Source organism: Corvus moneduloides, chromosome 29 (assembly GCF_009650955.1).
Source record: "Corvus moneduloides isolate bCorMon1 chromosome 29, bCorMon1.pri, whole genome shotgun sequence".
In the NCBI taxonomy this organism is placed as follows: Eukaryota; Metazoa; Chordata; class Aves; order Passeriformes; family Corvidae; genus Corvus; species Corvus moneduloides.
In genome coordinates this window covers 450,950-466,492 of record NC_045504.1, presented here as the reverse complement: position 1 = coordinate 466,492, position 15,543 = coordinate 450,950, and the positions used below count along the sequence as shown (strand labels likewise).

General features: G+C 63.1%; 3 protein-coding genes and 1 long non-coding RNA gene across 6 annotated transcripts; 3 read left to right on the top strand and 1 right to left on the bottom strand.

The window, feature by feature from the left end:
- The first annotated feature begins 365 nt into the window (after positions 1-365).
- TTC24 (tetratricopeptide repeat domain 24) lies at positions 366-4,438 on the top strand. 3 transcript variants are annotated; one of them, XM_032093614.1, is made up of 10 exons: positions 366-637; positions 930-1,754; positions 1,832-2,050; positions 2,134-2,262; positions 2,399-2,520; positions 2,638-2,754; positions 2,873-2,943; positions 3,044-3,108; positions 3,224-3,356; positions 3,597-4,438. In XM_032093614.1, exons 2-10 carry the CDS (start codon positions 950-952, stop codon positions 3,775-3,777), a joined length of 1,842 nt encoding a protein of 613 aa, XP_031949505.1. In that variant the 5' UTR covers positions 366-637; positions 930-949; the 3' UTR covers positions 3,778-4,438. The 3 variants fall into 3 exon arrangements, with proteins under 3 accessions (XP_031949505.1, XP_031949504.1, XP_031949503.1); XM_032093613.1 differs by having other exon boundaries at positions 930-2,050; positions 2,134-2,520; positions 4,246-4,438; XM_032093612.1 differs by having other exon boundaries at positions 930-2,050; positions 2,134-2,520.
- Positions 4,439-4,597: 159 nt separating this feature from the next.
- Positions 4,598-6,856, top strand: NAXE (NAD(P)HX epimerase). The gene is made up of 6 exons (XM_032093616.1): positions 4,598-4,871; positions 5,153-5,261; positions 5,678-5,788; positions 5,909-6,022; positions 6,105-6,252; positions 6,335-6,856. The coding sequence occupies exons 1-6, from the start codon at positions 4,690-4,692 to the stop codon at positions 6,535-6,537; spliced, it is 867 nt and encodes a 288-aa protein (XP_031949507.1). The 5' UTR covers positions 4,598-4,689; the 3' UTR covers positions 6,538-6,856.
- On the bottom strand, positions 6,816-9,467 carry GPATCH4 (G-patch domain containing 4). Its single transcript, XM_032093615.1, has 7 exons — positions 9,279-9,467; positions 8,748-8,821; positions 8,573-8,665; positions 8,234-8,341; positions 8,022-8,122; positions 7,851-7,901; positions 6,816-7,725 (listed from the first exon to the last, which is right to left on the bottom strand). The coding sequence occupies exons 1-7, from the start codon at positions 9,352-9,354 to the stop codon at positions 7,131-7,133; spliced, it is 1,098 nt and encodes a 365-aa protein (XP_031949506.1). The 5' UTR covers positions 9,355-9,467; the 3' UTR covers positions 6,816-7,130.
- Positions 9,468-11,006: 1,539 nt separating this feature from the next.
- On the top strand, positions 11,007-14,867 carry LOC116436441. The gene is made up of 2 exons (XR_004237015.1): positions 11,007-11,225; positions 14,002-14,867. It is a non-coding gene; the product is annotated as an uncharacterized LOC116436441 (long non-coding RNA).
- The last annotated feature ends 676 nt before the right edge of the window (positions 14,868-15,543 follow it).

Genomic DNA, 15,543 nt, shown 5'->3' with positions numbered 1-15,543 from the left:
ACACCAAGGACGTGCCACCCGGCCCCAGCATGCCCTGTACCCTCACTGCCCTGAGCCCATCCATCAACCTGCTCCACAGCATGAAGCTGCCCCTGTGTGGAGCAAGCCCCCAGCACCTGCCACAAGCTGTTGAGACAGCGAGGAGCCGGTTGTGTCATTCATCACACGGCTGTCCTGTCCATCACACGGCTGTCCTGTCCATCACACGGCTGTCCTGTCCATCACACAGTTTTGCCATCCATCCAGCACAGGTCTCATGCTGGCATTGCTGCACTGAGTTGCCATGGCACTGCACACCACGCTGGTGACAGGGATGAAACTGGAGCCAGTGGGGCCATTGCCGGATGTGCTTTCCCAGGAACAGGCCTGGCTTTGTCCCAGCCTGTGCCACTGCCTGGCACGCTCCTGTCGCTCAGAACCCGGCTGTGCTCCAGCACTAGGCGCCAGCGTCCATCACCAGGGGCTGCGACCCGCTCCAGGCAACTTTCCAGGCAGCCCAAGTGCAGAGGCCCCTCAGACATCCTCCATCCCTGCGTCAGAGAGCCGTGGCTTGCGGCAGCGACGCGGCTGCAGCGGCGGGGATGCCCCGTTCCTCCGCTCCCCGCTCTCGGCACCCTTTGCACCTGAAGAGCAAACAGTAAGTGTGTGCAACCGGTTATTCTGCCTCCCAAAAAGGCACCCTGGGAACATCCCACTCCACGCTGTGGTGTCCCTCCTCCTCCCCCAGTGACCTCTTTCCTCTCTGGTGGCCACCAAGGTTTGTCGGGTCCTCCATGGAAAGGCCTTTTTCCTTCCTGAAACTTATTAGCAAGCAGGTTGCAAGACATCCCTAATTTTTCATAAATAATATAAAATAACGCTGCATGTTTGAAGTGCTCCCTGGCAGGACCATGCTGGCTTGGCTGCCCAAGCACCTCTCTGTCTTGCAGGCAGGTCGGTGCCCCTGCCCATGGATTCGGAAGAGGCTGCTGACCTGGGAGTGAAGCCCACCACCCTCACACACCCCACCACCCCCTGTGCCCCCACCACCACCACCACCCCTGCAGCCCCCACAGCCCCCACCAGCTGCAAGAAGAGCTGGAAGAAGAAGGAGAAGGCCGAGGCCAGGGAAGCTGCCCGGGAGGGAGGGGATGAGGCAGCAGGGCGGGTGGCTGCGATCGAGGGCCTCACACGAGCTGGGCACCGAGCACTGGCACTGGGCGCCGGGCGGGAGGCAGTGGGGTGCTTCAGGAAGGCCCTGCTCCTCTCCAGGGACATGGTGAGCCCCCAGATCCACAGGGCTTGTGCCTTCAACTTGGGGGCTGCCTACGTGGAGACTGGGAAGCCCAAAAAGGGCCTTGAGTTCCTCCTCCAGTCCCAGCCCTCAGAGGCAGAGAGCAGGGACCACTTGGGGAGCCTTTATTTCAACGTCGGGGCGGCTCATGAAGGGCTCCGGGATTTTCCAAAGGCTTTGGAGTGTTTTGAGAAAGTCGCCGGCCACGCCAGTGCTGCTCAGGCTGGCGGCCGAGCAGGAACCTGCGTGCAGATGGGCTGCTGCTACCTGGGGATGCGGGAGCCGGCGCGGGCTGCGCGGTGCTTCCTGGACGCGGCGCAGACCTACGCGGCGGCCGAGAGCCCCGAAGCCGCGGCGGTGGCTCTGAGCAGGGCGAGCGGCTCCATGCTGCAGAGCCGGCGGTTCCGGGCGGCAGAGATCGCCAGGGTCCTCGCCCGGTGCCGCTCGCTCTGCGAGACCATCCCCGACCTGGCCCTGCGAGGTAACGCTGCGCCGCACCCTTCATTCTCCGGGCCCTGGGGAGCAGCTCCCACCCCTGCTTTTCCTCTCTGCCCCCAGGGAAACTCTACAACGACATCGGCCTCGGCTACTCCCAGCTCCACATCTTCTCCCTGGCTGCCGAGAGCTTTGAGCAGGCCCTCGGGCTCTGCGGTGGGGAGCCGGAGCGGGACGGGCGCCGGGAGGCTGCGCTGCTGCAGAACTTGGGTGCTGCCCACAACGCCCTGCGCAGCTTCGGCTCGGCGCTGGGCTGGCACCGGCGTGCGGCCGCGCTGCACGGTAGGTGGTCACACCGGTATCTCTGGCTCTTGGCTTTGCCGGACGTGCCGGCTCGGGATGGAGCCCTGTGTTCGCAACTCCAGGTGCTCTGGGGAACCGGAGGGCTCAGGGGCAGTGCTTTGGGAACCTGGCGTATGCCTGCAGCCAGCTCGGGAACCACGGAGCTGCCGCCGAGAACTACCTGCACGCCCTGCAAGCCTTCCGGGACTCGGGTGAGGGGAGGCACAGGCACCCCCCTGGGGGGAGTCTGCAGCATCCGGGTGCCAAGTGGACTCAAGCTGGGTGATGCTGCCTGCCGGGGATCTCGGCTGAGCCGCGCTGGGACCGATGCAGCCCTTTGTCTCCCAGGGGACTTGCAGGGGCAGTGGCAAGCGTGCGAGGGGCTGGGCTCAGCGTGCTTCCATCTGGGAGACCCCCAGAAAGCCATCGGGCACTATCAGGAGGCCCTGATTTTGCTTTCCCACTGTCAGGTAAGGCATGATGAGGCACCCCCAGGGCCAGACCCTCCTGTGCATCATGGGGCACTGGCCTCAGCCCTGGGGCACACCCACTCAGCCCATCGTACGTGTGGGCTCTCTCCACCACAGGACAGCCCCAGAGCTGCCCACAAACGGGTCGTGCACAAGCTCACGGATGCCATCCAGCGCCGACTCCGCCTTAGCCACCTCTCTTACCAGGGGGGCTGGGCACCCACCCCAGCCCTGGTGAGCATCACCCAAGGCATGGGACACTCGGGGGCTGGGAACTGGGACCCCAACAGGGGTTGTGGCAAGAGGTGCCTGAGTTTGCTGGGCAGAGGGACACACGTGTTAATCCCATCAGGAGCCCAGCCAGCTGCAGTTTTGCTCCACACTGCCCCGTGCCAGCAGGACACGGCTCCAGGGGAGCGAGGTGTGAGTAGGAAAGCTGCCATTGTCTCTCTCCTTCCTCTGGAATGAGTTTCCAGCATCATGCAGGAGACAAGCCTTCCTTCCTTCACTCCATGTCCTTCAGGGGGAAAGCCCAGGCTGCAGATGAGCTGCTCATGTGTATGCCAGGAGCATGTCCCAGGCATTCAGGTGAGAGGGTGCAAACTAAACGTGGGGTTGAGCCATCCAGGCAATTCCTGACAGAGCTGAGGCTTTGGCACAGTCTGATACTGTGTTCTTGCCTCTTTATCCTTCCTTCCTGGAGGCACAGGAGTGGCCCCAACTGGTGGTCTCGCACTGGAGCCCTGCAACCCACATGGCCTCCTGGGCACCTCTGGGGAGGATGATGATGGTCCCAGCTCAGCTCCAGGGTATCACAGTGAGCCCAAGGTTAACAGGTGGGTGAGCAAGGGGAAGGCACGTCAGTACAGCCCCTGGCACCCAAATACCTCTTCAGCACAAGTGACTTCTCCTGTTTAATGGTGAAAATGCAGAGATTTTTAAAGATACATAATTCTGGGTAGCACGTTTGGGGTCATTCCAGCTAGATCCTAGGGAGGGTTCAATCACGATGTGATGGGGAGAGTTTGTCAGAGATGCTGTCCAGAACCCCCACATGAGGTTCACTTGTCTCTCAGTAAGAGAACCACCAGCCCCCTGCACCCAGCCAAGCCGCCCCATGCTGGCCCCCGGCTACATAAGTACCACACGCAACCAGAGCTTGGCTTCCCCAGCGAGCCCAGGCCTGTGGGTCTCACACTGCATTCCTCAGGGCATCAAAACCACCAAACCCTCCATCCAAGGGCTCCAGAGCGGTAGGTGATGCCTTGGGGGAGCGGGCAAAGGAGCGGATGGGAGGTTTGGGCTCCAGAGTGTCCTCTGAGGGGAGGGTTCATGGGTGGAGACCCCAGCAGGGCTTGGGACACTCCTTTTTCTTGGAATGGACACAGCCCCAACTCTAAAGTCACAGGGGCTGGGGATTTTGGCACCTTGTAGCCAACATCAAAACCAACCTTCTTGGCTGTGAGGATGGGGAGGATGCCCTGGCACAGGTTGCCCAGAGAAGCTGTGGCTGCCCCACCCCTGGAAGTGTTCAAGGCCAGGTTGGACAAGGCTTGGAGCAACCTGGGATAGTGGAAGGTGTCCCTGCTATGGCAGAAGGGTGGGACGAGATGGGCTTTAAGATCCCTTCCCACGCAGAACAGTCTGTGATTCCATAATTTGATTATTCCATTTTGCATCCTGCTGGACACCCTCACTCCCCGTGATGCTTCCATGACCTCGCAGCCTCGACGATGACCCCACTGCCACTGCTGCTGGCTGCTGGTCCCGCCGGGGACCTCGCACGGGGACCAGGACTCTATCCCTCCTCTGCAGCCTCGTGTGACCAGGAGGACACCGGGGAAACGCCGTTTCTCGGGGAGCCTGTGCAGGCCCAAACCGGAGAGGGGGGCGTTGAGCTAACACGGTTTTGACCCCGCTCCGTTTCCGCCATCCTTTGCACGTCGCTGTCCCGAGGAGGAAATGAAGGGGCTGGCGGGGCCCGGAAGCACCGCGGCCTCTGCGCGGCTCCGCCCCGGCCCCGCCGCGCGGTGAAGGGCGCTCCGCCCCGGGGCGGCCCCGCGCCTGCTCCGTGGAGCGCTGGGTGCCGGTCGGGGCCGTACCGGGCCGTACCGGGCCATATCGGGCCGTACCGAGCCGTATCGGGCCGCACCGGGCCGTGCCCGCCGCATGCCGAGCCCCCGCGCACTGCTGGGGCTGGGGCTGCTGGTGGCGGCGGCGCGGGCGGGCGGGCGGTGCCGGGGCTGGGGCTGGGAGCGGGACTGGGACCGGGAGCGGTGCCGGTGCCTTCCCCGCCGCGCCATGCACGTCCCCAGCGCGGGGTCCGGCCCGACGGGGCTCCGCTTCCTGGGGTAGGGCCGAGGGAAGGAGGGAGGTGGGAGAGGAGGCGGGGGGTGCTCGGGGGGTGGAGGCGGCACGGGGCGGGGGTGCGGGCGGGCAGGACGGGATCCGGGCGGGCTGAGGGGTGCGAGGGGTCGGGCAGGACATGGGGTTGGGGAGCAGATGTTCACGGGGGCTCAGCTAGACTGTGTGTGTCCCCCCCGGCTCATGCTAAGTCGAGGGGATCATAGCAGCCCCCAGGCTGGGCCTGGACGGGTTTTGCGGTACCCAGAGGTGCCATCTCCCACCCCAGGCAGGAGGAGGCCCAGGCCATCGACCAGGAGCTCTTCACTGAGTACAAGTTCAGCGTGGACCAGCTGATGGAGCTGGCGGGGCTGAGCTGTGCCACTGCCATTGCCAAGGTGGGGGTCCTGGGGGGCAGAAGGTGGTCCTGGCACTGTGGGCTGAGCTGCACCACTGCCAGCAGCAATGTGGGGTCCTGATACCGTGGCCTGAGCTGTGCCACTGCCAGGGTGGGTGCCCGGGAGGTGGGTAGGGGTCCTGGGGGAGAGTTCACTCGCAGCACTATGGGCTGAGTGCTATCACCACCATCGACAAGTGGGACCCCAGGGGGCAAGGGAGAGTTCTGGGAGGTGCTAGCATTGTGTACCACACTGTGCTACCACCAAGGTGGGCACCAGCAAGGCAGATGGTGATCCTGGGAGTGGTCCCAGTCCCATGGGCATGCCAGTCCCAAGGTGGGGGTCTGGAGGAATCCTGGCCCCATGGCGTGGGCTCACTTCCCCATCATAACCCTGTGCCTCTTACCCCCCATCAGGCCTACCCACCCAGCTCCTTCACCACGAGCCAGCCCACTGTGCTGGTGGTCTGCGGGCCAGGGAACAACGGCGGTGATGGGCTGGTCTGCGCCCGGCACCTGAAGATGTTTGTGAGTCTTGCACAGGCAGCCGCAGGGTCCCTGTGCACCCCTATGGGCTCCAGGGTTCCACTCCTCTGGCTGCTGCTGGTGCCAGAGTGGGATTAGTTCAGGTCCCTTCTGCGCTTGCAGGGCTACCAGCCAACCGTGTATTACCCCAAGCGCCCCAGCAAGCCGCTCTTTGAAGGTTTGACTACCCAGTGCAAGAAGATGGATATTCCCTTCCTCCCCGAGTTCCCAAGTGAGGTGAGCAGCCCCCAGCTTGGGAGCGCCTGCCCCTGGAGCTGTGTCTGGGACTGCCCTTCACCTGCTGCTGTGCCTGCCGCAGGCTGCGTTCATCGACGAGCTCTACGGCCTGGTGGTGGATGCGATTTTTGGCTTCAGCTTCAAGGGAGCGGTGCGGGAGCCCTTTGGCAGCATCCTCAGCACCCTCGAGCGCGTCACGGTGCCCATCGCCAGCATCGACATCCCCTCAGGTGAGTACTGGCTGCACCTGCCGGAGGAAGGTGCCCAGCCAGGGTGGTCCCAGCTCCAGCCTGGCCACGGGGCTCGTTGCAGGCTGGGACGTGGAGAAGGGGAAGGCAGATGGCCTCCAGCCCGACATGCTCATCTCCCTCACGGCGCCCAAGAAGGCGGCGATGCATTTCACCGGCCGGTACCACTTCCTTGGGGGCAGGTTTGTGCCCCCTGCGCTCCAGGAGAAATATGCTCTAAACCTGCCGGCGTACCCCAGCACAGACTGCGTCCTGCAGCTGACCTAGAGCTGGGGCCAGAGGGGCTGGGGGGGCCAGGCTTGGCTTCAGCACTGCACACCAGGGCCAAATTCTGCCCAAGCCTCTGCTAGGAGGGTGCTCAGCACCTCACCGGGCTTCAGCGTGACCCAGCAGGATCAAAGGTCACTGCAGACAGAAGGCCCAGGAGGTGGGAGTGGTGAGGGCTGCAGGGGGTTTGGGGTTGCTGCCTAATCCAAGTGCTACAGGTGTAAAGGTGACCTGGGATCCAGGGCTCTGCCACTTACAGCACCACTCACACTTCAGGATAGTCTGATTACAATAAAGATTTATTCATGCCCTTGAAAAAGTATTTCAGTACTCTGCAGGGTCTGACAGGCCCACAGCAAATGGGTCCCTGCCGCAGAGCCTGGGGGGAACCAGGGTCACCCCTGAAGGTTCAGGTGGTGAAGTAAAGCTTGATCCAGCTCCAGACCAACCTGTCCTAGCCCAGCATGCCCACAGTGCTGGGCTCCATCTGGAATGAGCTCAGAGCACCCCTGGGCACCCACCAGCACCAGGATCAGGACCCTTACAGCCAGGTGGGACTGGCAGCTGCACAGCATAGCAGCCATGTTACTTGCTCACTCTGGCTCCTCCTTCCTCTTCTTCTTCTTCCTCTTCTTTGTAGGGCTGTGTCCCAAGTTTGGCTCATCTGTGTCTTCTAGAGGTATGTCTGTCTCAGCCAACTCTTCTTTGTCCTCCTCTTCCTGCTGCTTCTTCTTCTTCTTCCTCCTCTTTGCAGCCTTTCCCTCCCCTTCTACCACCTCCTCTTCTGTGCTTAGCTCTGGCTTCTTTTTCTTCTTCCTCTTCATGACCTTCTCCTCCTCTCCTGATACCTCTTCTCCACAATGCTCTGTGACCTTCTTCTTCTTCTTCCTCATGACCTCCTCCTCTCCTGTCAGCTCCTCTTCTCTGCTTTGCCCCTGGTTCTTTTTCTTCATCTTCACAACCTTTTCTTCTTCCAATACCTCCTCCTGTTCTCTGTTTGGCTCCTGGCTCTGTGGCACCTTGGGGTTGGCTCCATCCCTGGACTGTTTCCTTTTCTTCTTTTTGCCCTGGCTGCTCTCTGGGGGCTCCTGCTGCCGCTCCCTTTGCCAGTATGTGGCCAGGAAGGCTCGTTCCTGCTCCTCCAAGCGTGCCAGCTTGGCACTCATGGTCAGGCCGTGACGGGCACCCCTGCAATGACCGCAGGCAGTGAGGAATGGCACCTCCCCAGCAGGGAACGTGTTCCCCAGCCCAGCCTGCTCAACAGCCCCTGCAAGGAGGGGACAGCCCAGCCGTGCAACCCACCAGCCACTCACTTGTGCGCCGTGCGGCCCCCACACGCCTGCACCAGCTCCTCGTCCGTCAGCCTGCGGGACACAGACAGCATGTGTCACCCCCAGCATCCGTGTTGGGGAAACACGGTCTGGAGCAGGGCTCCACCTCGCAGCCCTTGTCTCTCCCCATCAAGGGATGGGGCCCAGCCTCACCTCCTGACCGAAGAGAGGTCCAGCTTCTCCTCCTCCTCACTGCTCTCAGAGCTGGCGGGCAGTGTCACGGACTCCTCCCCACAGGCTGTGAGCGTGGCTGACTGTAGCACAGAGGGACTGTGAGAAGGGGGAACAAGGAGAACAGGGCTCTGGAGGCCACAGCAGCAATGGGCTGGGGGCCATGCAGCCCCCAAGCTCCTGGGGCCAGTTACCTTCACGAAGCGGCCGTACAGCAGGCTCCCGCTGTTGCCAGCCTTGCGCGGCTTCTTATTGCTGATCCTGCCTCCCTGCTCTGAAAGCGCCTTCACAGAGATGCCATCCTGGGCGAGAAAAGGCAAAGGGCTTGGGAATGATCTGTCCAAGAGGCTTTGCCCCTCCAGCAGCACCTCTCCACCACCACAGTCCCTGCGCACGGTGCTGCTTGGTGACAGGGGCTGGGGGGTGGCGGGGGCACCCCGGTTGGACAGGGATGGGGTTGAAGGCAGGGGAGGGTTGTTGGGGTCCCTTCGGTGGCTCCTGTACTGCCACTGTGTCCCCCCCAGCCCTCCTACCTGCCCGGCCTCCACAGCGATGTTGGCAGCCGCCTCGTTGAAGACGTGGTCCCACCAGTGGAAGGTGAAGGGCTCCGCTGCGTCGTGTCCCACCTGCGGGGTGCAGAGGAGCCGCCGGAATGGCTGCGGTGGGCAGCGGGCAGCGGGCCAGGCCCGGGCGGGGATCGGCACTCACCCCCGCCGTGTCGCACTTCACCTTCACCCGGATGGCCTCGGCGATGCCGTCCTCCCGCCGGCCCAGCCCCTGCCCTGCGGACCAGGCACCCGTCACCCCCGCACGGCCGGGGGGCACCGGGGGCTGCGGGTGCTGCAGGACCCCGAGGGCCGGGGGCGAGGTCCAGACCAGAGGGTCCTGCAGAGGGACGGGGGCGGGGGCTGGGCTCTGGAGACCACTGAGGCCTGGGCTGGGGACCTGGGGGCTGCCGGGGTCTGCAGGGTCCCGGGGCTTAGGGGTGGCTGGGTCCTGGAGGGAGCCGGGGCCTGGTGGGGGAAGACGGGGCTTGGGGGGAAACACGGAGGGACACGGGGCCTGGAAGGGGGAGCCGGGGCTTGGGAGGGGATAGGAGTCTGGGAGAGCCGGGGGTTGGGAGGGAATAGGAGTCTGGGGGAGCCGGGGCTTGGGGGGCAGCCGGGGGCGCTCAGGGAAGGCCAAGGTGGGGCGGGACAGGCCGGGGACCGCGGTCCGGGGACCCCCGTCCGGCCCCACCTCGGCGCCAGCCGTGCCGCCTCAGCTGGGTCTCGGCGAACAGCATCCCGCGGCCCGGCGGGCCCGGCGCGCTCATGGTCCGGCGGATCCGGGGGATCCCGGAGGGTCTCGGGGGTCCCCTTGTGTCCCGGGGGTCCCGGGAAGCGCAGCACGAGGCGGGGCGGGGCACGGCCGGGCGCCGGGAAGGGGCCGTGCGCATGCGCGAGGGGCGGGGCCGAGAGCGCGGCGGGGGCGGGGCACGGGGGGATGGGGGCACGGGGATGGGGGCACGGGGATGGGGGGACGGGGATGGGGGCACGGGGGTGCCACGGGCACGGGGATGGGGGCACGGGGATGGGGGGACGGGGATGGGGGCACGGGGGTGCCACGGGCACGGGGATGGGGGCACGGGGATGGGGGCACGGGGATGGGGGGACGGGGATGGGGGCACGGGGATGGGGGCACGGGGGTGTCACGGGCACGGGGATGGGGGCACGGGAATGGGGGCACGGGAATGGGGGCACGGGGGTGTCACGGGCACGGGGATGGGGGCACGGGGATGGGGGCACGGGGATGGGGGGACGGGGATGGGGGCACGGGGATGGGGGCACGGGAGTGTCACGGGCACGGGGATGGGGGCACGGGAATGGGGGCACGGGGGTGCCACGGGCACGGGGATGGGGGCACGGGGATGGGGGCACGGGGATGGGGGCACGGGGGTGCCACGGGCACGGGGATGGGGGCACGGGGATGGGGGCACGGGGATAGGGGCACGGGGGTGCCACGGGCACGGGGATGGGGGCACGGGGATGGGGGCACGGGGGTGTCACGGGCACGGGGATGGGGGCACGGGGATGGGGGGACGGGGGTGGGGGGACGGGGATAGGGGCACGGGGGTGTCACGGGCACGGGGATGGGGGCACGGGGATGGGGGGACGGGGATGGGGGCACGGGGATGGGGGCACGGGGGTGTCACTGGCACGGGGATGGGGGCACGGGAATGGGGGCACGGGGGTGTCACGGGCACGGGGATGGGGGCACGGGGATGGGGGCACGGGGATGGGGGCACGGGGATGGGGGCACGGGGGTGTCACGGGCACGGGGATGGGGGCACGGGAATGGGGGCACGGGGATGGGGGCACGGGAATGGGTGTCACGGGCACGGGGATGGGGGCACGGGGATGGGGGGACGGGAATGGGGGCACGGGGGTGTCACGGGCACGGGGATGGGGGCACGAGAATGGGGGGACGGGGATGGGGGGACGGGAGTGGGGGCACGGGGGTGTCACTGGCACGGGAATGGGGGGACGGGGATGGAGGCACGGGGGTGTCACTGGCACGGGAATGGGGGCACGGGAATGGGGGGACGGGGATGGGGGCACGGGAATGGGGGCACGGGGGTTTCACTGGCACGGGAATGGGGGGACGGGGATGGGGGCACGGGGGTGTCACGGGCACGGGAATGGGGGGACGGGGATGGGGGCACGGGGGTTTCACTGGCACGGGGATGGGGGCACGGGGGTGCCACGGGCACGGGGATGGGGGGACGGGGATGGGGGCACGGGGGTGTCACTGGCACGGGAATGGGGGCACGGGGATGGGGGCACGGGGGTGTCACTGGCACGGGAATGGGGGGACGGGGATGGGGGCACGGGGGTGTCACGGGCACGGGGATGGGGAGATGGGGGCACAGGGGTGTCACGGACACGGGGACGGGGATGGGGGCACGGGAATGGGTGTCACGGACACGGGAATGGGGGAACGGGGCCACGTGGGCGTCACGGACACGGGGATGGTGGCATACACGGACATGGCGACATGAGAGACGTGAACACACAGACGGGGGATACACGGACACGGGGTCACGGGGACGGGGATACACAGACACGGGGACATGAACACGGCAACAGGAGGATGCGCAGACAGGGGGAGACACGGACGCGGGGACACACGGACACCGGTACACAGGTGTGCACACACGTACAAAGCCACGCATACACGTGTGCACATGCCCGCGTCTGCACCCGTGCTCACACACACACACAGACACACACTCACACACAGAGCTGGCACTGCCCTGCACACACACACACACACTCACACACACACACTCACACAGAGAGCTGGCACTGCCCTGCACACTCACACACACACTCACGCACACACACACACTCACACAGAGCTGGCACTGCCCTGCACACTCACGCACACACACTCACACAGAGAGCTGGCACTGCCCTGCACACTCACACACACACACTCATGCACACACACACACACACAGACACACACACACACAGAGCTGGCACTGTCCTGCACACTCACACACACACACACACACACAGACACAGAGCTGGCACTGCCCTGCACACTCACACACACAGACACACACACACACTCACACAGACACACACACACAGAGAGCTGGCACTGCCCTGCACACTCACACACACGCACTCTCACACACACACGGACACACAGAGCTGACATTGCCCTGCACACTCACACACACACACACACACACAGAGCTGGCACTGCCCTGCACACTCACACACACACACTCTCACACACACACACACACACAGAGCTGGCACTGCCCTGCACACTCACACACACAGACACTCACACAGACACACACACACACAGAGAGCTGGCACTGCCCTGCACACACACACACACAGACACTCACACACACACACACACACTCACACACACAGAGCTGGCACTGCCCTGTACTCTCACACAGACACACACTCACGCGCACACACACACACACAGAGCTGGCACTGCCCTGCACACACACACACACAGACACTCACACACACACACACACACACACACAGAGCTGGCACTGCTCTGCACACACACACAGACACACAGAGCTGACACTGCCCTGTACTCTCACACACACACAGCTGGCACTGCCCTGCACACACACACACTCACACGCTTACCCTCCCGGTTCCACGTCCTGTTCCTGCTCCCCGAATGGCACATGCACACCTGCCTCTGCCGTGTGTCACACACGCGTGTGCCCACTGCTGCCACCTGCTTTGCTGCTATGGGCCGGGGCTGGGGAGTCCTGCAGCCCCAGAGCGGGTGGGGGTGTGTGTGTGTACATGTGTGTGTGTACATGTGTGTGTGTACGTGTGTGTGTGTACGTGTGTGTGTGTGTACATGTGTGTGTGTACGTGTGTGTGTGCAGCCACGTGTGTGCCCGTGCCCAGCCGGGAGTCTGGAGGTTGCCCCAGCAGAGCCTTGGCCTCGTCCTTCACAGCCTGTCCCTGCAGCTGCTGCTCAGGGCTGTCCCCAAGGCCATCCTGCTGTCCCAAGGGCCACTTTCCTGCCCAGCTGCCGTTCCTGCCAGCACCCTGAGCTCTATGCCCACAGAGCAGGGGACACCCACGCCCATCCCTCACCCACTGTCCAGGAGTTTGGCCTGGGTGATGCTGCACAGATGGGGATACACCCCTGTGTCAGCATTCCCTGGATCTGCCTCTGCTCTGGCAGCAGGAGCAGAACGGGGTCCGGGAGGGGGAGGCAGCACTTGGGAGTCCCCATGCAAATGCTTCAGACTGCCCTGCACTGAGCTCCAGCAGGAGAGCCCAGAGCTGGCATTGACCCCTGCATGTCACCACTCCACTGAACACTGGCAGAGACAAACGGATGGGCAACAGCCCCTGGGTGACCAGGGTGCCAGGAGAGGTGCGAAATGTGCAGGGGGATCTACAGGGTGTACCTGGCAGGGCACGCACAGGGCATGCACGTGCAAGGTGTGCAGCAGGGAGTGCAGGGTGTGATGACAGGGCGTGTGCAGGGTGTGGGGTGTGCCAGGTACGCAGTGGGGGCACGTGGGCTGCGAGCTGTGCAGTGGCATATGTGGCCACGTACAGTCAAGGCACCAGCTCCATACTTTGCTCTGCTGCAGCCCTCACACACGACAGTTGAGGGATTGAGGGACAACTCCTCCCCTGCTCCAGCCCTGCCAGCACCACTCCTGCATCTCCTCATGCTTTGTTTCCCCACTTCTCCTTCCACTCCCCTTGATAAGTGGGGCTTATCCCCAGGGTAGCATGAGCTGGGAGCCTGCAGCAGCCCTGAGCCTGGGGAGCAGCAGCCTTGGCTGCTCCATGTTTTACCACTCTTCTGCTCTGTCTGCTGGGATAAATAAGCAGCGATGACCTTTGAGGAGGAGCCATCTCCTGGCTGCACCCCAGATGTCTCACAGGGCAGGGAAACCAAGGCAGCCAAGGAAGGGGCACGTTCCCACCAGGGTATCCAGGAAAACATGAGCAGGGCAGGATAGAAGATTCCAGTGCCACAAAATCTGCCAAAAGCTGAGCCTCTTCTTGGGGTGGTGTGGAAAGCCAAGGGGCTTCTCCTCTGTCCCCTGCCAGAGCCAGGCTGGAGCTGCCCACTGGCTCCCAGGCAAGAGATAAGGACCAAGCTGGGGCTCAGCCCCATCGCTGCCACGGGGAGGACACTGGGCACAACCACCAGCCTTGTGTCACCACTGCCAGCAGCAGCCAAGGGCGGTGAAGCCCCTTAGGAACCCTGAACCCTCTCTTGGTGCACATTAGAAGCCCATGGGTCTTCGTGGGTGCCACAGCCCCTGGTGCAGCCTTGGGTGCCAGCTGAGGGGCACCACCAGACCCAACCCTACGTGGTGCCACACAGATGCCCAGCAGACCTGGAGCAAAGGGCAGGTGCCCAAATACCTCCCCTCTCCCTTCTTTTCTCACAGGGCAACTCCAGCGAGGGGGTCTGGACCACCCTTCCCCTGTCAGCTCTGGGGCAGCCTGGAAGACTTGTGATTTCACTGTTTCCAGAGTCAAAGTGAGCAAAAACAAATCCCAGTCTGCCCCTGGGTACTGACTCCATGCTGGTGGACAGTGTCGGCTCTGATATACCAACCCTGCAAGCTGGGAACACCCACAGCAAACTCCAGTGAACATGACCAGCACCAGCCAGGCAGCAACACGAAACCAGGTGTCAGCTTGCTGGTGGAATTAAAAATAAACAATTTCAGAGAAACATGAATATGGTCCTAAATGTGCCATGGTCAGGTCCTGCAGCAGGGAGCTGTCAGGGCTGGCCATGGCCCAACCATGCTCTAAATCATGATTTTCTGCCCTTAAATGCTGCTGAACTGGGCAGAGAGGCTGAGGAGCATCATTCAGCCCTTCCTCATGGCTCCTGTGGCTGAGCAAAGGTGCTGCAGCAGCTCCACATACACACACGCACATATATATATTTTCCAAGCTATCCTACTCCATGACCCCCTAACCCCAGGATATTTCCCGACTGACCCCCTCTTGAGTCACTTTGAACTTGCCCCTCCATAGTCAGGGCTGTGGCCACAGGAAACCGCCCATACCACGGATCTTGGTAACCAAAAGAATGGTTTCTTGAAAGCAATGTAGATGTTGGTTTCCTGCCATCTTTGCCTCCTCCACATTTTAGAGGTTTGATTTCGAAGTTGGAAGCGTTACACTGGGATATTGGGGGAAAAGGCTGCGGATCCCCTCCAGGGAAAGGGGGAGGAATGCAGTGGAAATATATCCTTGACAGCAGAAATCTCTCCCAATCAATCAGCTGGATTTGCCACTACCTGCTGCAGAAATTGCTTCTTTCATTATGTTTTAAAATAATTAATTCTATTTATCAGAGTGAAATGAGAGGAAACAGTCAGTGAGAACACCTTTGGGCAATTCCTTCGGGAAGGAGAGGTATGGGAGCGAGAAAGTGCAGTCGTTCCTTTGGAAGTGGGCCTTTGAACAGCACATTACCAGGGATTAGGGGAAGCTCTGGAGGGGATTAAGGTTTCACTAAAAGGCTCCTTCTCACCAGCCTTCAAAGTGCCTTTTTCTCCGGACCCTGGGAAGGCCAGATCTGCATCCCCTGTGGGTACCAAAGACCAGACCCAGCTGCATCCACCTCCAAGCTCTCTCCCGGTGATCCCAGCCTAACTGTGTCCCACCACTGAGGAAGCTACAGGCCTGACCCTCCCAACTCTGCTTCGCAGTACAAGAGCAGCACAGCAAAGCCCCTGGGAGCAGCGTGGAATGGGCAGCTTTGCCAGACTGCTGGGGGAGGCTGGAGAGATGGGAGGTGGCATCAGATGGACAAAAGAGGCTGCAGGCTGCCCTGTGTCTCTATTTTAGCATCTTGGCTGGTGGGCTGGCAGCAGGGGAGGAGTGATCCCAAAGTGGCACAAGAGCAGATGCTACAATGTGGAGAGACAGGAGGAATGTGTTTTTCCACTTAAACAAGAAAGACACACCAA

Coding starts and splice junctions, on each gene's coding strand:
- TTC24 (XM_032093612.1), top strand. CDS start 950: ATGGATTCGGAAGAGGCTGCTGACCTGGGAGTGAAGCCCACCACCCTC. Junction 2,521..2,637: donor TTTTGCTTTCCCACTGTCAG/GTAAGGCATGAT, acceptor TCTCCACCACAG/GACAGCCCCAGAGCTGCCCA. Junction 3,357..3,596: donor AGTGAGCCCAAGGTTAACAG/GTGGGTGAGCAA, acceptor CTTGTCTCTCAG/TAAGAGAACCACCAGCCCCC.
- NAXE (XM_032093616.1), top strand. CDS start 4,690: ATGCCGAGCCCCCGCGCACTGCTGGGGCTGGGGCTGCTGGTGGCGGCG. Junction 5,789..5,908: donor CCCGGCACCTGAAGATGTTT/GTGAGTCTTGCA, acceptor CTGCGCTTGCAG/GGCTACCAGCCAACCGTGTA. Junction 6,023..6,104: donor TCCCCGAGTTCCCAAGTGAG/GTGAGCAGCCCC, acceptor TGCCTGCCGCAG/GCTGCGTTCATCGACGAGCT.
- GPATCH4 (XM_032093615.1), bottom strand. CDS start 9,354: ATGAGCGCGCCGGGCCCGCCGGGCCGCGGGATGCTGTTCGCCGAGACC. Junction 8,123..8,233: donor TGTACGGCCGCTTCGTGAAG/GTAACTGGCCCC, acceptor TCTGTGCTACAG/TCAGCCACGCTCACAGCCTG. Junction 7,726..7,850: donor GGGGGCCGCACGGCGCACAA/GTGAGTGGCTGG, acceptor CGGTCATTGCAG/GGGTGCCCGTCACGGCCTGA.